The sequence below is a fragment of the Vidua chalybeata genome, chromosome 6, assembly GCF_026979565.1.
Source record: "Vidua chalybeata isolate OUT-0048 chromosome 6, bVidCha1 merged haplotype, whole genome shotgun sequence".
NCBI classification, from domain to species: Eukaryota; Metazoa; Chordata; class Aves; order Passeriformes; family Viduidae; genus Vidua; species Vidua chalybeata.
In genome coordinates, this window is record NC_071535.1 from 58,802,038 (window position 1) to 58,827,402 (window position 25,365).

At 43.1% G+C, this 25,365-nt stretch overlaps 1 protein-coding gene across 2 annotated transcripts; it reads right to left on the bottom strand.

Annotated features, from left to right (window-relative positions):
• Window positions 1-1,415: 1,415 nt before the first annotated feature.
• DKK3 (dickkopf WNT signaling pathway inhibitor 3) lies at window positions 1,416-23,770 on the bottom strand. 2 transcript variants are annotated; one of them, XM_053946937.1, is made up of 7 exons: window positions 23,586-23,770; window positions 21,954-22,091; window positions 21,363-21,446; window positions 5,956-6,048; window positions 5,365-5,509; window positions 3,136-3,292; window positions 1,416-1,973 (listed from the first exon to the last, which is right to left on the bottom strand). In XM_053946937.1, exons 1-7 carry the CDS (start codon window positions 23,742-23,744, stop codon window positions 1,730-1,732), a joined length of 1,020 nt encoding a protein of 339 aa, XP_053802912.1. In that variant the 5' UTR covers window positions 23,745-23,770; the 3' UTR covers window positions 1,416-1,729. The 2 variants fall into 2 exon arrangements, with proteins under 2 accessions (XP_053802912.1, XP_053802911.1); XM_053946936.1 differs by having other exon boundaries at window positions 1,416-1,976; window positions 23,586-23,769.
• Between the last annotated feature and the right edge of the window lie 1,595 nt (window positions 23,771-25,365).

Consider the following 25,365-nt stretch of genomic DNA (forward strand, 5'->3'; position numbering starts at 1 on the left):
AGGTTGTGTGTTTGTGTGTATGTGCACATCCCCCTCCATGTACAGAGTGTTACAGGAACTAGTCTGGCTGCTGCTCCTCTTTACAGTCACACCAAATTTTTCAACTGTGAGTTTCCTTTTCCAGAACTGAATTTCTCACCAGTGAAACCTCCAAGTTCCAAGTATGATTGGCAGCTAAATTCTGCTCCAGAGGGAAAGGGGTGTTCAATAACAGAACCTTCAGTTCTTCCTTGCATGCTGGCCCACAGCAACCTAAAAATTCTGAGGAATCTGGCAGCTTGAGAAGCAGGGATTGCACAGAGGCATTCCTTCATTATTCCTCTTTGCATTGCCCTATGCTGCCTCTTGGCCAACATATGTGAGGTTGGAAGTGGAGGCAAAGGGAGCAGAGAGGGAAATACCATCTCCTGGGTAGGGTACTTCATTGAACTACCATCTACCACAGACAAGAGACTGCTAAAGCATCCTTAGAGCTTTTGGAAGAGAGAAATGGATCATGAATTTTCCTCTAACTCGGGTATTTGGAAAGGCAAAAATGTAGAGACTAAATTTGGTAGTGGCAGCACCAAGAACCTGAAAGAATAATGTCCTTAAGAGGGCAGTATTTACAGAGTTACTGCTCTCATGGATATGTTTTTAAACAGGAAAACAAGAGTGGCATTTAATTCCTTCTCTTTGTATAGATGGGGCTGTCTAAAGCACAATAATTTTATTAGGGATAGAAAGGGAGGGTAGGCTCAGTGAACTCTCAGAGATGATGTCTGTGTGTGTGTGCTGGTGTGAGAATGGGTTCTAGAATCCTTAAACCAAAACTAAGATAGTTAAAATGAAATATTATCCTCCCTGTTTATAATGATAATGGCTATTAATTCTGGTACCCAAGGAATTTATTGAAAAGCCTTTTTACACTGGAAGTGGGGAAAGATGTGCAGATTGCTGGCAGAGTCTTACACCTGCTCTTGTTATTGCGCTCTGCTGTTCCAAACTAGACATGAGCAATAGGGATTATTTGGGAAGAAGCACCATGAAAAGTTACTTGGCTGGAACCTCACATCTTATTTTACCATGTGCAACAACAGATGGTGAAATCTGTCAGAAAACCATTAATAGTGGAGGAGCCATGGTAGCAAACTGGTAGCTGGGGAGTTTGGGGGGTCAGATTTTACTCTTAGCTTGCTATTGATTTTTTAAAATCAATGACCTTTTAAGATGGTAAAAATAATCACATCTTGTTACATGCACAGATCTATGCCTATGAGGTGTATTAAAAACACAAAATTATTCTAAAGAAAAAAATTAAAATTCCTTTAAAAATTCCTTAAAATTTATGACTGCAACAGTGTCAGAGTAAATGGTTCTTTCCCTAGAGAAATAAAACAACTCTGAACATCCGTACTCAAAGATCACTTCTATAGTTTCTAGTAACTTAAAATGATTTGTGCTTGTGTGTATTTTTTAATGAGTACAAGTACTAAGAAGTTTATTTCTGACATACAAGAGGAAAATACAAATCCAGAAGAGCACTCCTATGGTTCCCATTTGGCAGAAGGTTTGAAGACAGGGATTTAATGAATTCCACAGGGACATGCAGGTTTGGTGCACAGAGAAGGATGCTCCTTGAAGACCTCGTTTATTGCACTTCTATCCAGTAGTGGGTGTTCAGGGTTCATACAAGCAAGACACTAAACAAAAAAAAATATCTAAACTAACTAAAATGGTGCTTTGGGCTTTAGATTTCATCTCCCAAAACCAGCTCCTGAGCTGACTCGGGCTCAGGCTTCAAACCTGCTTGGTCCTCCAGGCTTTCTAATTCTCTGCGCACTTCCTGGATGACACTGCTTTCCTCATAATCGGAGAGGAGATCTTGAGGGATCAAGCTGAGAAAGGGCATCTCATCCATGATTAAGGGATCTTCTTTCTCAGTGTGCTGCGTTTCATTGGCAGACAGCTGACACACAGATGTAGTCCTGTGGCTGCTGGGAAGAGGCACATCTGGTCACACAGTGCATCATTTTTGTGTTCTGCTAGTCTATGAAATTCTCCATTCCCTCCCCATATGAAAACATGTTAAATGCACAATGGATCTACCCTAGCTGACTTCACAAGCACCTGATTCTTACAAGCTTGACAGCTGGTGAGTTACAAATATGATTTCCACATACAGAGATCCTAACAGCACAAAATGTTTGATCCTGGTAAACAAGAGCAGTGGCCCTCAAGCAGGTAACAAAAAAAGGTACTTGAATCTTCAAATTCAGATAGAAACTTCTGGGCAGTTCAGCTATATTCACAGCCCAATTAATTTCTGTATTTCTGTATCCTCACCTGAAACGCTGTTCTTACTGGACCTGACATTTGCTGACAGACCTTCCCTGAGGCTAATGGCACATTAACAAAAATTTTGGTGCTGATAGGATGGATCGGCTCTTCTTGCTTCCTTAGATGGCATTTATGAAACAAAATGTTACCCAATTCCTTTTCAAGCATGAAAAAATGTAGAAAGAGTTGGACACAGAAGAGAGAAGTATTAATCTGCATCTCTATCCCAGCTATGATGTCTTGTTGGAAGTTAATAGGATGCTGGAAGTGTAGGAGAAAACTTGGAGAGTTTATTTCACAGAAAACATTAGCTTTCTAAAAATGCTTTCAGCAAAACTGAAACAATCTCACTTTCTGCCAATGAAATTGCTGATGATAAAAATAACTCCTTTTAAAGAAATATTAAAGGCATGACCTATTTGAAAAGTTTGTATTAGAATTCCTTTAACATATCTTACATTCTGAAACAAGCAAAACTCTGACAGAAGCCCAGTCTCACATACAGAGTTGGTGGACAGGGACTGTATGCAGAGAATGGAATTGGAATGATGCATTTCAACAGCTGGTAGCACTGACTGATTAAAAAGCTGTACCAGCCTCATTAATTCACACACTTAATTCACACTGGATTAATGTGTTGCCAAACTCAATTAGGCACATCTGTGTGGGACAAAACTAAAGGTTTCAATGCTACTGGTGGGAAAAACTCAAAACCTTTTCTAGTGAGACAGAATCTGCGAGTTCTGTAGCTATTTACCACATAAATAGACCCCTCAAAAGTTCCAAGCAACTTGTTTGCCCAGCTTTGGTCCTTACCTCTGAGGCTGGCAGCTCAAGCCACTTGCACAGGGGCACTGCTCCAGCACTCCATCAGGCTCCATGTCCCAGGTGATGAGGTTGAGAAGTCTGTTTGAAGGATCATGGCAGGGCTCACCTTCCTCAGGTAAGGGCGTGCACACAGGAAACAGAAGCTCTGCAGGCCAAGGGAAAGGCATTTTAGGAGAAGTCCTTAGCTGTCTGCTAAACTGGGGTCACCCCATGTCTAATTCTGTATGCAAGATATAAAAAGACAGGCTCGATCTCTTTTTAAAGTTCCCTTACGTGATAGGGAGCCATAGCCATGTTTTTTCCAGTAGGTGGGAGTAAGACACTTGAAGTTCATCCTTAATGAGCAAGATCAGCTTGACTCAGAGACTGCTGTCAAGGCAGTACAGCTCCATCCCTTGGAGATTCCAAACTCTTCTAATCCCAAGAAAACTAACATTACAGGGAATCCTTTGCGATGAGTAGCATTAATGGTTTGAAATCTGAATAGAGACATACCTCTGTATCTTAAACTCTGTTATTTTTTTCTATTTCTTTGCAGAGGCTGCAAATACAGAGCAATAGTTCAGAAACGAATGAGGTTACAAGAACTACAACTCAGAGATTTAATTCATTTTATCAGTTCTGCTGTGGGCAAAGCTCTCTGGTGGCATCTGGGGCTTGGCACCCTTGTTGCTACACAGGGCTGAATTTCAGCCTGTGTAAGAAATTATTTAAGAAGTCCGTGTCCTTTGGGTTTCCTCATGTCAGTAACTCCCAGTCTCAGTCTGGAATTCAGCTCTTCCAGATATTCCTAGAAAACCTCCCTTCTTCCTCTTGTCTTCAGTCACCTCATGTGGCAGGATGAAATATGAGAAGAATTCAAACTCTTTAAGTTTTTAAATGAGATTTGGTCAAAAAACACATACATGTGTGTGTATGCACAGACACCTTTGCTTTAATGTACATGACCTATCAGTTCCCAGTTTCAAAACATTATATACTGAGCAGACAACACTCCACAGTTTACTATAGTTTTCTATAAAAATACACATCTTTATTAGGACAATCATTTGCAATACTCTAGTGATGGAGAAAGATCTTGAGGTTAGACCTAACCTGAAAAACCCTAAAGCCCTGCTAAAGCAGACAGCCATAGAGAATAAAAATTCATTGCTGTTAATCAACAGCACTATTTTATATTCTAAGAGTATTCTATCAATGTTCATCAATATTCCTACCTATTGAAATACATATATATATAAAATTTTCTCAATAACTACATATCTTGTTCCTTCCTAACCAAACTTACTCAGCATTGAAGATCCACACTGTAATGCTCAGCATCAACATGGGGAAGCTGAGCAGATCCTCTTCACTTTTAAATGGTGCTGGAGCTTTCCCCTTCGTTTTCACGGAATGCCCTGCAGCCTGATCCACCAGCAGGCTGAGAGTGGGACAGGCCCAACCATCAGTACAAGGCTTGCCCTGGCTCACAGCAAGGAAAAAAACTGGGGAAGTGTGTACCTGGTGAAGGGAGCTGGCTGGAATTGTGTCCTGTCACTACTAAAAGAAGGTGAACTGTGATAAATGCAGTGAGGAGCTGGTGGGTATAAAACAGCAGAAGAAACTGGACCCCAGCCAAACAGGATTGGGGATTGATTTCAGGCCCAAGACCTTCTCCTCTGTGCTCCTTTCTGTAAATCAAGTTTCACATTCCCATGCGGACTGACAGCATAATCTGGGACATCATTCCTCTGTGTCTCTTGGCTGCCTGGTCACCACTGCATGGTGTGATGCCCTGGAAGGCTCACATGAACCTCGGAGTACAAAATGTATCTGCAGCCTGATTCTGATGGGCTGCTTGCTGAGAGGAAGGAGAAGCCACTTTCAGCCAGCTCATTAATTTCTTCTGCACATTTGTAATCCTATCATTTTTGCTCTATTGTGTGTAAATTTGGCACAGAACTCCCCTTTAGAAATGTACATTTTTGTGTTTCTGCTGCTGGTCTCATCTCTAGCGTGCAACCGGCTTTGCTTTCACCAGCATGTACCCCATCAGACTGTTTCTCACTCCTAATTCTATCAAAGTTTTCTAATGGAGTTAACCCAGTGCATTCCACAGGCCAAGGGAGAACAACCTGCTGATTCTGTAGAGATTTAACCACTTCCCCTGGGCTAAAAAGAGCCAAGTATCAATGCTCCTGCATGCTGAGATGAACAGGATAAAGCCCTGTGTACCTTTGTGAAAAGCACAGCACGTCCCAGGGTTGCAGTCGTGCTGGTTCTCACAGATGGTGCCGTTCTCCCCTCTGGAAGTGGATCTCCTGCACTGGCCCCACACGCAGAGCTGCTCCCCACAGCACTCCACATCCCGTGAGCAGGGCTGCCAAGGGCAAAGGCACGGGACAAAACTGGCACTTTAGCACTCAGCACACATTAACACACACAGCTACACCCAGAATTGGGCCCTGGGCCTGAAGACAACAATGTGTACTTTAAATACATGTCATATTCCCACTGTTTAAGTAGAACTGCTTCATTTCTCAGTTGAAGCACACATGGAACTATTGCCAGACAGGAACCTCCAGAGCAGAGTAGCAGCACTCCATCCAACCCGGCCTTGGGCACTGCCAGGGATCCAGGGGCAGCCACAGCATCTCTGGGCACCCTGTGCCAGGCCTGCCCACCCTCACAGGGAACAATTCCTTCCCAATACCCCATCTAACCCTACTCTCTTTCAATTTAAAGCCATTCCCCCTTATCCTGTCACTACATGCACTTACTGAGTTTCTAAAGATCACAGGAAATCCCATCTCATTCAGGACTTACTGTGTGCTGGGGCTTGCAGAGCTGACATTTGTATTCAAAGGTGGAGAACTGGCAATATTTCCCTGGTTCACAGTCTTCGTCAATGATACACTCCTGGAGGATAAAGGATAAAAGCGTGATTTACCAAAATTCATGCCTCTCCTTGAAATACCAGCAGCTTTTCATTGATTATGTTTCTTATTTGGGAACCAAGACAAAAAGCCTGCAGGGGCTCTTCGCTCAGTCACAGTTCTGTAACAGACCAGTGCCCTCTCCCTGGCTTATCTAAATCCTCTGGCCTCAAATTGCTGGGTGCCTTCACTTCCTGAGCCCGTGGTAGTGAGGAGAACACAGAGAGTGAGAGTGATATATTTTTGCACCCTCATGGCTGGTTCACAGGGAGGGGGTGTTTTCCCATCTAATGGTTACCTCTCAAAAATGGTGTGATTAACCCTCTTCTCTAATTTTTTTTTTTTCCTCCAGGCTGGAAACAATTTAGTCAATAGAAGAATAACTCATAGCACTGTTCTGAGTCACCTGTTTGTGATCTGTCCAGCACTGGTTTGTACCATTTTTAGTGGAAAGGAAAAAGAAAAAAAAAAGGAAAAGGGATTACACAAAAATCCCTGAATTCTCTGAAGTAAGCACTTGACTGCTCTTTGGCAGACACTAATCTCACTTGCTGGAGCAAATCATCTGTGCACCTTTCTCTATTGAAAGTTCCCACTAAGCTTCTTGTTTTCTTCAGATCTCTTCCAAATTCAGCCTTTTGGGGGGTTCTTGCCCTGTGTGAGGCAAGGCTGCTCTGCAGGAATCAGCCTTGTCTAACTTAGCCATTCTGGCCACCTCAGATGTTTTCCAACAGTTTACTATGTTCATTTATGTGCAAATTCACAGTATGACTGGGTTGGAAGAGACCTTCAAGATCATCGAGTCCAACCCAGCCCCAACACCTCAACTAAACCCTGGCACCCAGTGCCACATCCAGGCTTTTTTTAAACACATCCAGGGATGGTGATTCCACCACCTCCCTGGGCAGACCATTCCACAACTCTACCACTCTTTCTGTGAAAAACTTTTTCCTAATATCCAACCCATATTTCCTGTTTAAAACCTGTTTGATTACTCAGAATACAGAACAGAAGCTAAGCACAGTCTGGGGCCTGACTCTTTTCCAGTCCACAACTCGACATTCAGGTGATGTGTTTGTAATTCAGAAGTCAATTTAGCTGTTTTAAGGAATTAGTACAACCAGGCCTAGGCTGCTATAAATTATTGCAATGTTTTTTAACTTCATTATCCCAGTACTGGGTGTGTTCTGCTTTTTTTTTTTTTTTTTTTTTTTCCTGTTGCTACGTAATCAGGTGGATCAAAATCCAAAAATCCAAATGTCATGCAGTATGTTGGAGGTTTTGTGGCTCCAAGTGAGCAGCCAGCCTCTTCTCTTCAGCAGCTACGCTCTTCTAGGCCAACTTTCTGTTTGTGGCTTTGTCAGCTGCTCTTATGAATGCCTGTATAAACCATACCCAGAACAGACTATACTGTTTCACCCCTGTTCCATCCCCTGTCAGGCAAACAGCCAGGTCTTTCTGCAGTCAGGTTTTCCAACTGTCCTTCTCCACAAAGGAGAAATCTTGCCATGATTGCTTTAAGCTCATGGAATAACTCTAGCTCTAAAACCACCTAACACCAAAGCTGCAATTCTCCAGTTGCTGCTTTCTCCTGAATTGAGTCCCACACTAAAAAATATTTTTCCTCTTACTGAATTGTGTCCCACCAGTTCAGACACTCAGTTTTATGAGAGTTTCCAGTCAGGGAAAAAAAAAATCCCTTTGTGGTTTTCTTTCCTGGCATGGCAAAGGCTTCCCTTCATATGTGCTCTGTGAAATTGTGTGCCACACTCCTCACCAATTTACCTCACCCAGACACCCACAGTTAATGCAGAACTCAGTTGTGCTTACATGCAGATATGTAACCAGGTATATTTAAAATTATTTATTTTTCCTTATTTAATCAGGCAACAGACTTTTTCTAATTCAGCTACCTTTAGATACAATAGTTGCTGGACAAGGAGTAAATCTGAACACCTTCATCAGCTGCAGCAGATTCTGAACAATCCATTTTTTTCCTGGAATTGTGCAAACTAAATTACCTCTCAGAATGTTGTGTCATTGCAGGAGCAACTGGGTAAACTGTGGAGAGGGAGTGCTGGCTTCTGATGTGCAGCAGAACATACAAGCTGGGCAGGTAACTTACAGACAGAATCAGCCACACTGATAATGATGTACATCTCTCTGAAATCCATTTTGATGTGATAGCAGTTAATGCTGTGGCAAAGGAATAGGCTGTTTGGGAGTAATACAGAGTGAAAGCAGCACTGCCTATTTATTAATGAGTGTACTGGAACCCATCAACAACAGAGGCCAGGATGGAGAATCCCATGCCATGTACCTGTAAGGACACACTCAGCATCCTATGGATTCTTATTATAATATTGTGCCCTGCAGTGAATATCCTGCAGCACCTGGAAGCTATTTGAGCATTAGGATCTGTTCCAAAACCAACAGGAAAAAAAAAAAAAAAAAAAAAGAAAAAGAAAAAAAAACAAAAAAACACCCAGCAAAAAAAATGAAAATCATGGAAAAGGCTCCTAAGTCTGCTGAAACAACTGCTGCTGAAAGAAACTTCAGGTTTTTTGTCTTTGGTAGATTATCTCAAAGATTATTACTTTAATAAAGAATGGTTAGTCTCCATTTTATTTGAAAATAAAGCAGCGAGTGATGTTGGTGACAGCTGAACGTGGCAGCTCCCTGACACTGAAACAGCTGGGGCAGGACTGTGCAGGTCAGAGCTGGTGGGACAAGCCTTGGCAGGAGCACTCTCTCCCTCAGGCCTTTGCACAAAAGAAAGGCACAAAAGAAAAGAGGAAGGAGCTGTCTTTCCGTGTGAGGTGGCAGCTCCGCAGACGGGGCCGGCTGCCCGACTGCATCCATCCCACCCTGACAGGGGCCACGCCACCCTCTGCCCATACAGCACTCCCAGGAGGATAAGCAGGGACAGGCCAAGGATTTCCCATTTCAAGCTATGAAAGCAGAACAAGGCCAGAGTTAACCAGCTTTCAAATGGAAGCCCACTGTCTTTGGCAGTGTTCATCTGGTTTCTGTACCTCACTATGGCAGTATTTTAATGCTGTTTTGCTGGTCGTACAGTATGTATTGAAATAACACTCATTTTGCTTTGATCTTTTTCCCCTTAATCCTTAATTAAAACCCCAGTGGTAGACTAAAAAAATATTCTGATGATGCCTAACCTTCAAAATGGACTCATTGATTTTAAATTCACAACTGGCCTTTGATTTATCCATTCCCTCTCCCCACTCACACTCACCCTGCCTCCACGTTCTCAGAAAGTTCTTCTTCAAAGACAACTTTAAGAAAAACTCTTCACTACTCATATCTTCAGCCAGTATTTGTCAGGGACTGTCTTGAGTGGGACTTTCTCTCCTGGGATCTTTACTCTTTAGTTTAGAACCCAAGAAAGCAGAGGAAGGAACAGCCATGACAATATACAACGTTTCCGTGGTTCTTTGGCATGGGAACAGTGAGATTCAAGCAAGAGAACCCCTTTTCCCCTCCCTGGGTAATCTACATTGCCCAGTTTGGTGGCTTACTGTGATCCAGGTAAAGTTTGTGCCTATAAACTCCTGCAGGTGCTGAGGGGAGAGGCAGGATTGTTTTCTGCACAGCTGGTAAGCCAAACCAGCCCTTCCAAAGCGTTCATTCCTAACCCTCCACGCATTTCAGGTTCCCAAGCCATGAAGTATAGAGGCAAAAATCAGTGATTTTGGAGAGGTGAGGAAGTTCTGCCAGCAGAAACACAGCACAGGAAACAATGCCACTAGAGCAATTGGTATGACAATTAGAAAATGAGTTTTAATAATAACCTTGGAAATGCATGGGACCACCTCTCACTGTATTTTGGGACAACTGTCTTTCAAAAGTTTCTCTGAACAAAAGCCCCTTTACATGTTTATTAAAAACTCCTCATACAAAGCAATTCCCTTTTCAAAAACCTGTAAAACTCAGTGTTAGCCTCCATAAACCACAGCTACAGATCCTTCCCAAACTGTGCCAGAGCTCACCCAACTGCATCCGTGAGACAACAATTCCAGCTGCAGCTGCAGTGCCATGCTCACATTGGAACTGACATCTCTCAGCAGTGAGTCCTTCCAAGAGTTAACATTTCTGTGTTTACAGATCCCCTCCTAGGTTTTGTTTCAATTTCTGCAAGTTGTTTCACGCAGGGCTGCTCTCCATTACTGCAGCAGATGGCAAAAACTGCTGAGTAGTAAGGAAAAAAAAGGAAGCATAAAACCTGTTTTATATCCTACATGTATTTAAAAAAAAAAAAAAGGCAGAATTACATAGAATGGAATATTGTTTTATGGAAACTACTACCTTCATTTGAAATGCAGTAGCATTCCAGTTCCTAATCTCTCAGTTGTCTAGACAGGGCACGTAATGCATTTGTCTTTAATGAGATATGGATTAAATTGCCTTGAAATACCTCAAAACCTCTGTAATACTTTCCAGCAGCGCAAGTCTCTCACTGCTGTCCTGCCAAGCACACAACACTCATAAAATTAGGAACTTCTGTTAAAAAAAGACGTCCTAAGAAGAGCAGCCATGAGCTGCAAGCTGTGCTGGGGGTCAGTGCTGCAGGGAAAGCCAGCTCTTTGGGTGGCTGTTCAACAGGAACGTGACTGCTGAGCTCCAAACCAATAAACAACAGAAAACAAGTCCCTAGGCTTTGTCTTGAACTTCTCCATAGAGTTAATCTCATCTGGCTCCTTCTCCCCCATTTCCCAGAAACATTTTATTGGGAAAAACTTCATTTCTGGTTCTCCACATGACACAATATAAATGGAGGCAAAATATGTCTATATGGCATAACTGCAAGTGGCCTGAAGGCACTTGAGCTTGGCTTTAGGTACCCAAAGCAACACAGCCACATTAGCCTTAACATGCTGTCAAAAAGGGAATTATTGAGGCAGGCTGTGATCCCCAATAAACTGCTCACCACTCTGTAAGAACTGCATCCCTTTCTACACCACCTGCTTATCCCCACCACACTAACAGCGGTCTTGTCACTGATCAGACTCTTATGCAGTTAATGCTCAATGTCAAAAGAGGAAATAAATAAAATATAATCTTATCCACAGCTTCAAGGAACTGACTCCAATGAAAGAATAAGCAACACCCCAAAAAAACCCAAAGAAACAAAACAAAAAAAAATTCCTGGCAAATGCCTTGTAATAGTGAGAAAAACGGTGCCTAGGTACTCTCTCAGATCATGCTCTGTTCACTCTTGGTCAAAATCTCTCTGTATGCCTTGTAATAATTTAATAGCAGGTCACTCTGCAGAAGCAGCCATTTCATTTTCTCCCCTCACCCCTTTTTTTTTTCTCAGTAATGATAACCTGATCTTGGCAGGACTACAGCTTCTGCAAATGCTCCCGTGTAGGAAACACAGTGCCAAGTACTCATTTCAATCTATTTTGCAATGGTATCAAAGAGGGCACATGAGAACTATTCTAATTTAGTAGAAAAACCCCCATAAATTATATATCTGTCAGGTAATTAACTTAGTCTGGAAACGAAGAGCTATCTAACTAGGAAAGGAGAAAATGACTGTGTCTATGTGTGTGTGTATATATATATATATATATATATATATATATTTATGTATATGTGAGGTCGAAATACTGATGCACGTTTATAAATGAAGTTTTCCTAATGAGTTTGCAGTTAATGGTCCTAACTGAGACATGCATCTACCTGTGGATCTGTTGATGGCAGAACAACTCTTTGATCTTTGATAACCAGGAGACATGGTCTGAGAGACCCTGGGTTTTATTCCCAAATGTCCTGAGCTCCAGTAGCAGCTGTGAAACCACTGTAGGGCTGTGCCACAAACCTCTGAAGTGCCATTATCTGTGAGTAGCAGGGATCACACAAAGACACAGCTTTGAGGCAGTGATGCTCCCCGGGAGCCGAGTTCGAGCGCAGGCCGCTCTCGTCTCTGCAATTGGCAGCTAAAAAGTTTCTGTGATTCACTCCTGAACTATGTCAGTTTTGCAAATCTGTAAAAGCAAAACAACGCAGACGAGCCGTACACAGCGAGGATGTGAAACAGCTGGATGAAAAGAAAAGCCTTTGAAAACAAAGATTTCTGTACTTAATAGCTGCTGGCTAATCTTCATCACTAAATTCAGAGTAGCAGCACACTGAGAATAAGATGTTGACCTGTGCCCCATCTCTCACTGAACTGATTTCAAATCCTGTATCTTATGGCCTTTGTTTCTTTATAATATACTTTTTTTGGTAGTCTACGGTTTCAACAGACTTATTAATTCTGTTTAAGGTGCCAGCCAAAGATAATAACACTGAAACAGAAGTACATTGGTAAGGATCCACATTCAGTGGATTTTGCCCATGGCAGAGTTGACAGTGTAGGAGACTGCTTTAAGAAATGGAATAGTTTCCTTTCCATGAGCTGTAGATGGAAGAAGAAGAGGTTTGAATTATAGCAACAGCATTGAAAGAAATCATCTGCAGCACGCGAGGATTTTGGGAACACGAGATCCATGTCTGGCTAAGGATGGAATAGGCTTTTGGGTCATAGGTGTTTGTTGACTCTTTGAAGCTTTGTCAAGACCTCCTCTTTGTGGCATTTGTTGGGATTACAAAAGAGCCTCTTTTATTTTATTATTCCCTTAATTTAATTTTCCATCTGAAATCATGTGCCTAGAGGATATCGATAACATGAGATGATGACTGTTCATGAATATTCATTCCCACTTCCTAAACAAACACAAATGAGAAAGAAATGAAAAAAGGTCTCAGCACACTCTTTCTGCCCTTCCAAAAGGAACGTAAGAATATGAATGTATTGCAGATTTCCACCATGTATGATGTCCAAGACAAACACCTACCAGGGGACCAAAACTTTCCCTTGCTGACAGATGTGAGATGTCTTGGAACCCAGGAAAACCACTAAGGCTCCTCTTTGCCTGACACCACAATGTCCTAAGATATTGCTTCTCCCCCTGGACTTTCTAAGGGAAGAAGTCTGAGTATTCCTCACATGATATAAATTCACGAGCAGGGTCTGAGTCATTTCCATGCAGAGTAAGAAGTAAACAGCCCCAGAATGCACCCAGAATGCACCCTGTGTACCTTTAGTGCAAAAACTCAGCCCCTCCCAGGCCAGGCAGACACTCACTCCACAAAAGAAGCCAAAATGCTCTTTGTGAATCACGTGGGAGGAAGGAGTACGTTGAGACTCACTCAGCTGACACAGAAATGCATTTCTTGAGGCATTGCACTTCAAACCTCCATTCTATAGAGCTTTTTTGCTTTCTTTCTTTTTTAATGAGTCCCACACCAACAAATGTTTTCCTCTTTCTGAACTGAGTCCCACCAGTTCAGACACTCAGTTTTATGAGAGTTTCCAGTCAGGGAAAAAAAAATCCCTTTGTGGTTATCTTTCCTTTCTATAGAGCTTTTTTGCTTTCTTTCTTACATCTGCCAAACCTTTGATGAAACAGAACTAAACAGAAACAACTTCAATTCACCACTTTCCTTCAATTTCCATGGTTTAGCTTACTAAATCATAGTGCAAAACACCATCAGGCTGGACTGGTAGCACCTCACACCTCTTCCTGACTCTACACAAATGCACAGAAGGCTGAGCAATCACCAATCACATTCATTCTCTCTCCTCCTACTCACTGGTGTAAAACCAGTACCATGCTACAGATTTTGTAGACTCTAACCCTCCTCAAGTCCAGGCAAAGATTACATAAGACTTAGGCTCATCGTGTATTGAACAATGTGTTATTGGGCCAACCCCAGCCACAGCAAATTCTGCCACCTTACCTATGACAACACAGATGTAACCAGCTTTAACCCATTTATCTGCATCCTCTGTATCTATCTCAACCATTCCAAGATGGCAACAGATGCAAATAACAGATTAAAAAAAAAAAAACAAAACAAAAAACCTCTGCAATACATCCAGTGCTGTAGCCTGTATTTCCTAAAGCCTCAGCTACTGTTGTTATCTTCCAGCTAAGGTTTGCTGCTTAATTAGGTAACATGGTTTCAGCTAAAATCTCAAATAAACAGCTGCTGGAGCCAATGGATTAAGTCACATAATCAAAACCAGTGGAAAAAAAAAATCTCATTTGCCTTAAAGCTTCTCCTCTCATGATTAATTTGCTACATGTGTGTGGCAAGAGGAAAGAAACACTGCTGATGAACCTCAGTAAAGAAAATCCGTACTATGATCTTTTAACAGATGTCACTAGATCACAAAATTGCCACCAGCCCACATAAAAGTCACTCTTCTGAATGGATTTAACCCCAAACACTTCTCTTAGAATAAATGGTTGATCTAGGAGAGGCAGAAAGTAAAATCATTCATGGTGATTTGTTTTCCTACAACTTGGACATGATCTATAAAATACAATTGCACAGCCTTGGATCCCCAAACTCAGCGTGTTGTGAGTGAGAAAACTGAACCAAACCCAGGGAAAAGGTAAACACCCTCCCTGTGACTTGCACTGCTCCCTTACTAGGGCTTGCTGGCAGAGGAGTTGTGGCAACCAGCGTGCAAGCAAGGGAGAAGCAGGCAGCTTCATTCCTCCCTGTACATGGACAGCTTCAGAGAAGGCAGGATTTACTCCCACAACCAGCAAGAACGCTGAGAGCTTTAGGAGTGGTGCATGGACACTGGCTGCAAGACAGAGTTTTGTACCCTTCAGGAGAACTCACTGCTTTACCAATCTTCTTTCACTAACCATGCCCAGAACACTGAATCAGCTCTAGGCACTGTCAGTGTATTACAGTGACAGGTCATTTTTGGTGAGGAGAACTTTATCACAAGAAGAGCTTTCTCTCTTCAGTATTTAGCTACTCAAAGGGAAGTCCAGGGAGAGAAAAACTGTGAGGTGACTCTTCAGCCAACTTGATAAAAATATTCTTTTTCTTTGGGGTTCAGCTGGAATAGAAATATCACATTACAGCCCATGAGGATCTGGCAAATTTCTTAACATAGACTGGAATTGCTAATGAAGACTTTTGGAATATCTATTAGTACTACATAGTTTTGTTTCCCTAACTCGACAGAAAACAAACCAACTTAAACTAAACTAGACTAACAGGAAATATAAGAGGAATCCTAGTCACTCTTCTAGTGGTTTTTTTTTTCATTACTAACCAAGTAAATTTACTAAAGTTTTCTAAACTGCTTCAGACTCCCACTGATACAAACACGAGCAAGATTTGATACCTTTAATTAGGACTAACCAACCCTTTTGCTGTTCCATCAGTTTGCTTGCCTGGTAATCTAAGCCACCATTTAAGAGGGAAAAAAAAAAAAGTTATACTGACCTGTGTTCTCTGACCGTGTTGTGTTTTCAGCCAGAACACCTGCCTGGCTTGCCTCGCCTCTCAGCAAAAGGCACCTTGTTTCTCCTGCCCCTGGTAAGCTGCTCCCACTGCTTGTTTGCTGAGGGTCAGCGAGCCCCAGCCCCAGCGTGTGGGAACTGAGCCTCGCTGCTCACACCGTGGGCACTGCACCCTGCAGGGTGACCCCAGCCCCTGCTCTCTGTGCACACTGTCCGCTCCTGCTGCTCTGTGTGCACCCACAGTTTCCCACGCAGCCTTCTCGGAGAGAAAACCAGCTCAGGGTGGACCAAGCCTAGCAAACAAGAACGGGGACACTGAGGAGTGCGTCAGGCAGCTGGTAATTACAGGGATTTCCCACCTTCCTCCTCAGAGAAGTTTCTTTGTACAGAATCAGACATGACACTTGTATTTCAAACTCCTTCCATTCACTGAGGCTGATGTGCAGATTTGGTTTTTTTTTTGGCCGTAGCCCAGTGAATATCAGATGACTGTCAAAAGCACTGGGTTTAGATACACTGTGACTGGCAATAAGGCCATCCTCTCATCCATGACCTAAATTAAATCTCTTAATAGCTTTTGCATCACTAAGGAGCACTTGCTGCTTATGGAGTTATCTGTGAAGTCTCAGAGATAGGCACACAGCCCATTACTCCTTTCATACAAGAGTAAGTCCCTCTCTACAAAAAGACTCACAGCCTGAAAACACTCCAGATTAATAAGAGCAACTCAGAATGTTAATTGAACAATTCTTCTTATCTTTAGCTAAATCCTCTTTCCCTTTGCACCCTTCTCCACATCATTTTCTACTCTAACAAACACAGGCTACACTTGTCCCCATGAACTATTCACACTTGCCCCAAAGCTTCATATTCTACATTGCCAAGACCAAAACTGAAAAGGGAACCAAAAAAGGGGGTTCAGTAAAACATTAAGAACTGGTTAAGGATGTCTAACCATGCCTGTCTGAGGAGCCATGGCTCTCTAAAACAAGTACAATTTGCCTTACCTGGGATTCCCTGAAGGGTGGGTGTTGTGCAGAATACAATGCACTGGCCCAGTGATTAATGGAGCAGAGCAGGCTGGACAGCTAACAGAAAAGCAGACTTAGAGTACCAGGGAATGAAATTATTAAATATACAAAACCTACCAGATTTAGATATTATGTGATTTTTGGCTAGACAGAGACCTGGATTTCAACCCAGGAATGCACTTACTTGTGTCTATTGATAGTTAAAGGTTGTTGAGTGCAGGTCACCAGGGACTAAAAGTTCTGGGAAAAAAAGCAACAAAAAAAATGGACCCAAATATAAGACTGCCCAAAAGAAGTGTCCTCCCTGAGATATTAGGGAGCAGAAGTCAACAGCAAGATGCTGCATTTTCAAATTTCTGCCATTGACTCCTCTCCTGCAGTGCTGCTGATGGAAAAATTGCAATTTCCATTCCACTGATTCATCCTTCTCAATTTCCAAAGCTTCCTTTCTACAGAGCACTGCTAGGAACTCCTCTCCCTGGAGCAGCATGAGCCTCAAAGAGAGCAGCTCCAGTACATGTGGCTGAGAACATGGCTGGTGAAATCATACACAAGGTGCCAAAGAGGAACCAAGTGGTTACTTTGGCAGTCCTGGATATTGGCAGCAAGTGGGAGCTTGAAGAGCTGCAGTTCAAACCATTTAAACCACTCTTTTTCTCCAGAAAAGTGGGAAATTGAACTGTTTTCTTTCTTTTTAGTACTTTCCTGCTGAGAGTAAAAATAAAGGCTGGCAAAAGGTTTAAATGAGGCTGTTAAAAAAGGGATGCCATCCATTCTGTCTGTACAGATAAGCCAGGTCAGCTTGTAAAAGCTGTTTCACAGTGATACCTCCCTGCCCAGAGCTCCAGGGGTGCAAACTGCAGCCTTCATGATGGAAATGAAGGCCTGGGCATCCCAGGGTCTCCTCCTGAAGGACGTGATGGTGTTTGAAATCCCTGAGAGAGCAGCTGCTGTGTTTGCAGAAGGTGTGGCCCCAGTAGAAGTGTGCACACAGGCACTCCCACCCCGGTGGAGGAACAGCAAGCACCCTGCACAGAACCACACCGAGGGCACCTCTCCTCACCCTCCCACAAAGAAACTTTGACCTGTGCTGTGTAACCAAAGAGGAGGCACAGCCCTGCCCTCAACAGCCTCTGCCACCAGGGGCAAGCAAAAGAAAGGAATCTGTTCCACAGTGCCAAAGTGAAATGAGAAATGCATTCTTATTCTTCCAGTTCCCTGGTTCACTCTCCCTAGAAACAAGCATCATTTAAAATCTCTTTCAAAAAAGAGAACTGAAAGCTAACAGATACACTTCTATTAAAATTTGAAAAAAAAAAAAATCCCACAAACAAACCCATAAAAACAACCTAGCTAAAAAGAGGCATTGCTTTTTTTTATTATTTATCATATTACTAGAGAAAAGAAAAAAGCTCAGGTACACTAGCTTTGAATTAGAAGATAGACCTTATAATAGAAGAGAGAGTAAAATACTGCTCTGAATGGAAGTGAGAAGAAATGCAACTCATCTTTCTGTAGCAAACCTTACCAGTACCAGTTTTGCTTCCTTTTATTTTTCATCCTTGCTTTCCCGTGGTTAGGCTAATATGTCACAACTGAAATAGGCCTAGCCAACAAGCTAGAAAAGATTTTGATTTTCTTAGGATATGGGAAATGCTCTTATTTTTGCTGTGCTCTGTGCTTGAACTTTTGACTGAAAATCCTTTATTAATTTGCAAGCTACCCAATGCTCCCTGAAGAAGCAAATTACAGAGTATTTGAGCCTTAAATCCAGGTACAAATGGATGTCAAGCCCTCCACAGACTTTATGCCCATCCAGCAACCTCTTGGCTGTGTTTGGCCCCTATAAAGACAGAAGGCTGCTGGATTGAAGCCTGACATCTACAGGGGGGACTGCCAGCCCTCAGTGACATCTGAGAACGTGAATGTGAGTCTGGGAATGTACACAGGGCCTCCCAGTAATGCCGTGCCTCTGAGGAACTGGACTGCATTGCCAGAAATGGCAACGAGCCCAGCTCCACTTCTGGAGACTGAAACACCCAAAGCCACAAAGGCACTGTCAAAGGAGCCACCACTAACAAAGAGAAGTCTGAGAATGCTGCTGTGATGTAGAGCCAGGAAGAGACAGTCTGAAAGGAGAAGTCTGTGTGTGGAGGATTCCACCTCGTGTTTCTGTAATATCTGCACTTTATGTACGTGTACATGCTTGTGTGTGTTTATTTGTATGCACTATTTGTGTGTGTATTGGTACCTGCTTCAGGAGGACAAGCACTGTGATTTAAAATGCAGGCACAACCTGTTTTCCACGAAGCTGCTTCTCTAGTGCTGGATTTCTCATCCCAGCCAATAAACAGATTTATTGTTGCAATGCAGACACTTCTTTGCCTTCTTGTGAGGCTCTGGTGTCATCTCTCAAAGCCCAAAAACGTTACATGAAAAACCTTCAGTGATTTCAGAGGCTTATAACTCAGCACAGAAAATAAATGTAAACTGAGGAGGAGTAGGGTTCCAGTTATCACAAATTACTGCACAAATAAATTACACAGAGTTTAAATTTCAGAGCACATGGTTTGTGACAGCGCTTGGAAAATTCTTCCTTCTACCAACCAAATTTGTAAAGAACAGGAGCTGTGGGAATCCTTAACTTTTGTAAGTTAAGTTTATAAACTGAGCCTAGGAAACCAGTGGAATCACTCTTCCACCACCCATGGTCTGTGAAGTCTGTCACCTGGAGAGTGACCAGGACATGTCACAATGTCACACAAAACTTCAGGAATGAAAATTTGTGTACATAAAAGTGACCTAAGGGCCCACTGCAAAGTTTTCTGCAACTCATTTCCCAACACTTTTACCTTAAGTTTACAGATCTAAGCAACAGCACCGTTTAATCTGGACAAAATCTTTCTCCTACTTCACAGATCTCTCCACAGCACCACTTCTTTCCTTGCTGTAAACAAATCTTCCAATTCTTAACTGCATTACCCCTACAATATTTCTTTGCCCTTGTAATAGCAAAAGTGATTCACAGTCCTCCTTCATGTTTAAAGTTTGCAAGCATTTTCAGATTTACTCCTGTTAGGCATCTCTTAGTCACATTAACTTCACTCTCTCCTTAAATAAGGACCAATTACATCTGGAGGCTGCTTTTCCTCTAAGCTGGCAACCTCTAAATAAGGTGTTTGTACCATGGGCATGCTGAAAGTTCAGTGTGAGTGCGAGGGGGGAAAAAATAAGCATTAACAAGTGCAGCTCTGTTCCAGCAGCCCTGCAGCGGGGTGTTGGTGACCAAGGGGTGCAGGATGGAAGGGAGGAGGAGCTGACAGGACCAGCTCTGGCTGTTCTGGCTTCAGAGCTGCACCAAGGCTGCCACCATGAAATCAGACAAAAAAAAAAAATCTGTATTCAGCCCCCTCATCCTTCAGCTGGAGCTCTAAGAACAGTGTGAAAGCTCTGACCAAGCTTGGTCAGGGAGGCAAACTTCCCAGATGGAAAATGCAGCTGTACCTTGATATATGAAGCTTACAAGGAACTTTGTATGAAACCTGGAGAAAGTTAATTTAGAAATAATTTTTACAGCTGTGAGAATGATTAGACACCACAGGCAAGCCAAGTACATTATGAAACATCACTAGTGTTGTGTTGCAGTGCTAAGAAGGTTAAAAAGTTTGCCTTTGTACACTGGGTTTGAAGATGATGATCATGTTTGCTAGGAAAAAAAAAACATTTGGATTGTCTTCTTTACACATAATCTCATTATTAAAAACTACTGTGTAGGATGTTAGCACTTTGTATAAAATCAGCTGTAGTTTAGGATAGTTACAATTTATTTTATACCTTGAGTTTTTACTTAAGCTACAAGTTCTGCAAAATAGTAAAAAGAAAAAAGTAAACTTGCTTGTGTGTGCTATATTTTGCTACTTATCATTTTCAAGCTTAAATAGCAGTATAAAAACATGAGCTTGCAAAAGGGAAAACCTTTAGAAAAGAGGCACTAATTTCAGGTTCTGTATCCATTAAAAATCAGAACTACTGACATAATTTTCCATGATTACATTATAAAATAATTTCCATAATTATAGTTATAAAATAGTTACAGAGCTGCTTCTGTGAAAGAACTGGAGGTAAGTTTCTCTAAAAAAAGCCAGGGTATGTTGAAGTAAATCAAATCACAAACTATCAGATAGTTCCAGAGGAAACCTGGCAAGCCCAGTCTTAGTAAGAGCACAAAAAAAAATCCATTTTGGTAAGACTATAACCAAAGCAAACCCAATCTTTTAAAGTAGTGGTATGTGCTGAATTTCTCATGTGACTACTGATATTTAACAAATGTATCTATGCTTGCAAAACTCATGTAAAGAATATTCTTGATCTTTTAAACTCCTTTGAGAGTCCTTAAACAACCATATTTTGAGGGGAGGGGGATTTATTGTCCCATTTCTCTCCCTTCTCCTCAAAGTGGCATTTCATAACCAGCTGTCCATCACTGTGTTGGGCTTGAAAAGCAAACAGAGCCATATGTTGTTCCAAAGATTCCTCATAAATAAATGATTTGGGGTTATTTTCAACTGTTAAAATCAATGAAATGATTTTTTTAATGGAAGGCAAGATCACTGATACTAAGGATTTATCCACACTCACTGGAAAGGGCTGTGTAATTATCTTTGCTATTTAACATTTACATTTGACAGACAAACTGAGTAGTCAAACATGTCTATTAACCACAACACCGGAACTCTGTTTCCAAGTCATAATATTCCTAAGTTAAACTAATTAAAAAACACAAACATTTTTAACTGCTTACCCCAATAGTTTGTGTGTTTCAAAACATTCCGAAATTTTGTTAGGTGAACTCTGTCACAGTCTTCTGAACAAGTAACCCAAAGTCTTTGTTTGATTTTCAAAAGGAAAGAAATGTGCTCACTTACATGATTCCTTTTGTTTTCTCCATCTCTTATGGATGTAATAACTGTCTCAGAAAAAACTGTTGATCCAGTTTTGTTATCTGTAACCTGATACCGGAAAAGAACAAAATACAGTTTTTATTAGTCCTTTTTTACTCTCAGTCCTACATCCTGCAACAATTAACCCGCTCCCACCCCCTCTTTTTTTTCCCATTTTGCTGTCACTCTTAATAAAGTGTAATCTGAGGGGGAAAGTAGAGCTACCTCCTTGTCTATTTAAAATGACACTGTCAAGAAGCCAACTGAGCAGGACATGGTTGGGTTTTCATTCCCCAGGTAATAGCTGTAGCTGTGTCCTATTTTTAGCAGGCCCTTTTCCAAAATAAATTGTTATATTCTTATTTCACACTTTCAACCTTTCATGACACGTGTCCTTAACACCATGACTAGTCAAGCACAGAAGATACAATCAAACCCCAAAGTAATTATCATCAGGAAAATTTACACTCCAAATTATTTTGTGAATAAACATGTAAAACTGGGCAGAGGGGGGGGGAGGTTTGATGAAAATGTGCTTAAGAATGATGAGCTCACCACACACAAGTTTTCTCATACCTTATCGATTTCTTGATGAGTCTGAACAGTTCTGTTGCCCACTCTGGATTCTGTGTTGGACTCGTTATGGTAGTTGGGAGGTAAGTCCTCAAAGCTGACTTCTAACAGCTTTTTTGCCCCTTCCTCTTCAGCTTCCATCTGCCGAAATAAAAAAAAAATAATACCAAAACAACTGAAAATTAGCAAAAATGTCACAAAAGAGACCAAGCCACGCTTCCTGTGCGGGCCCCAGTGACAGACACTACCTGCTCCAGACACTGCCTGCAGCTGCTCTTTTCATGGGCCACAAAAACAGGGCTGAGCTAAACCCTTGAGCTCTGGGCTGGTGAAGCCAAAGTCAGTCCCTTTGAGGGAAAAAGGTGTGCAGGCCACTGGCAATTTGGTATCTGCACAGGCTGGTGTCAGTCGAGAGCCCAGCTCTCTGCTCTTCACAGAAAACCACTGAGAACTTCAGGCAGGCTTTCCATTCTGACAAAGAAGAGAAAACATCCTGGCAAGAGAGAGAAACAAAAGCCCCTTGAAGTCAACGGAGGCAGCCCTATAAATGAGGGCGCACACATCCAGAATTTAATTCTCTATTTCGGTTCCTACTGTCTTTGTGGGATGAGGAAGGGCGTGAATCTTGTAAACACGCAAGAATAAATCTTGTCCTTTTATTTGCAACCACTGGAACAGAGCTAGGAGGCCGAAAGTTCAACCAGGATGAACAACAGGATTTTTCCCAAGACAAAATCTCCCCTTTTGGTGCGTCTGTTTATTTTAAATAACAGCTGCAAATCTTTCTATGTGCAAACTATTTATGTCCTAAGACTCTGCTCAAACAATTCACACTTTGCGCTGCACACAGGCAGCAATCCAGAACTGACTACAGAAAAAACAGGCAGAAATTCTGATTACACCCTTAAGCACCTTCGCAGCATTGTAAAGAATGGTTTGTCCCAATGTATTTGCAGTCTAAATGAAGTGGATAACAGCGGCAGATTTCAGAAACCGTCCAGAGAACAGCAAAACATCAGAAATCATTTAATTGTAGTAAACCGAGGTCTGTTTCTGCAGCAGGTTGTCAGTTACAGGTTTTTGTAGACTAAGTATTTTTCAATGAGAGGAAAAGAGAACTTGAAGGGAAGATTCTTAACGGGTAGGGGAATGAAAAGCACACAAGAAAGGGGAGTGCAGGGACAAGGCGTTTTGACAGCCATATGAGACAATGGCTTAGGGTCTGGTCTCAGTTTCTGGCTTTGAAACGGGTCCTGGGCAATTCTGGGCCAGCAATTTGAGATCAAGACATGCAATTACACCGCAAGCAAGCTGCTTCTCCACACATTTTCAGGACACTTACAGCCCTGAATCCTGGCTTGGGGACACCCTCGTGCGCCTTGGCTCCTGCCGCACAAAGACGACCCCGTAACTCTTCCCTCCACTCCTCCCCTCGCCACGCACTGCCCCTTCCTCACTCTGGGCTCCAGCAGGATGCCGGCCCGCATCCCTGCCGCGCCGGCCCGGCCCATCCCGGGATGCGCACCGGGCGAGCTCCCGGCGGGGCCGCCCCGGCTCCTTTGGGGCGGGCGCGGGGATGCGGAGCGCGGCCGGGGAGGCACGGGAGGAGAGAGCCCTTCCCCCGCGCCCCCTCACCTCCTGCACGGCGTTGCGCAGCTTGTGCTGCGTGTCCTCCATCAGCGCCTCCACCTCCCGCAGCATCTCGCCCAGGCTGGCCGCCCGCCGCCGCCCGCCGCCCGCCGCGGGCGCGCACAGCGCGGCCACCAGCGCGGCCACCAGCGCCCAGCGCCGCATCCCGCCGGCCCTCGGCTTGCCCCGCCGGCCCTCGGCTTGCCCCGCCGGCCCTCGGCTTGCCCCGCTGCCCCTCGGCAGCCTCGCTGGTCCCTCCGCGGCCGCGGTCCCTCCGCGCTCAGCGCCGGCGGGCGGGGCCGGGCGCGGGCGGAGCGGAGCGGGCGGAGCCGCAGCCCCCGGCGGAGCCCCCGCCCTGCTGGCGGTGAGGATGCTGAGAGACGGCGGGGGATGTGGAGGGAAAGGAGCGGTGCGAGTTTTCCCGTTCAGACCCGGGACCTTCGTTCCCTCGGTGTTTCGGACAGGTTTGAAAGGAAGAGGGCGGTGGGAGCTGCGTGGCACCTCCACCGTGTGCTTTGCTTTCCGGCGAAGGTTCTCAAGAGATGCTCTCGGCTCAGAGGGTGACACGACCTGCATCTGGCTGGCCAGCACCCCACTCTGCCTGGCCAATTCCCTTCAAATTTTTTCTAAAAAATATTCAGGCAACATCATCATTTTGTATCTATGTGTGTCTTCCCCATTTTCCACGTCGTTTTTCCTCCTTGTGATGTACCCCAAGCATTCCACAGACATGTTTTGCTGCAGTCAGCTCACAGCTCCAGGACAACACTGTTGTGCCAGGATAGAACTGTCCTATAAGTCTCATCTTATTTTGGAGACTGGGTGAGGGGTAATGGTGAGTAAACTATTAAAGTCCTGAAAATTTCCTGCAAGCACATTGTTGCAATAATCACCACTACAAATCCAGTGCTCCTGGCAGGCTAGGGCAGCTTCAGGCAGCTCTGAACACTGGCAGAAATGCAGCAGAGCTGGGGATGTCCCTGTGTCCCCACAGGGAAACCCTCCCCTCAGTCTCCCAGCCACCACACATCATGCTTCTGCTCAGTGCCACAGAAGGTCTCGTTCTGGACACGCCATGAATCTTAGCTGGTACAATAGTTTGACTTTTTTTTTTTAGATGCAAACCTCTTGGACTGCACAATGTAAGGAACAGAGAATGTTAGCAGTTATCAGGAATCAATTAAGAGTTCAACAGTGTTCCATCACATCGCAGGAAGTATGTATGAAACATACATACTTCATACAGGCACATGAAACTGTGTTGGCAGAGAAATTCTTAGACAGGTATTCCTCTTTTCCACCTCTGCCTTTGTAGTTAGGTTTCCAGCTCATCCACTGCCTCAAATAAGCTTAATAATATTGACAATGTACAGGTGGCACTTAGGTAACATCTAGATTTTTAACTCAGCTTTGAGCAGCAACTGAATGTTAGATTAGGTACAATGAAGATATTTTAAAAAATGCCTTAGGCCCACATTCCCAAAGTCATCAGACTCCGAGGAAATAGACTAGAAGCTAGATACTTCTTCATAATATCTTTGTGAATTTGGGCCTCAAACCAAATTCCCATAAATCCCAGAGGGACTTACACTCTAAAGAGAATAACTGAGGATCAGAAGGAGTTTGTAGTAATCACCTCTTCTGGTAATTTGTTCTACTGTTTTTGTCTCGTATGATTAAAGCAACAGAGACAACCTCTACTCATCTCTATTTAATATAAAGGAGCCCTTGTAATCAGGCTCTCACTACTGTTTTTTTTTACAGTGGGAAAAAAGTCATGTCTATT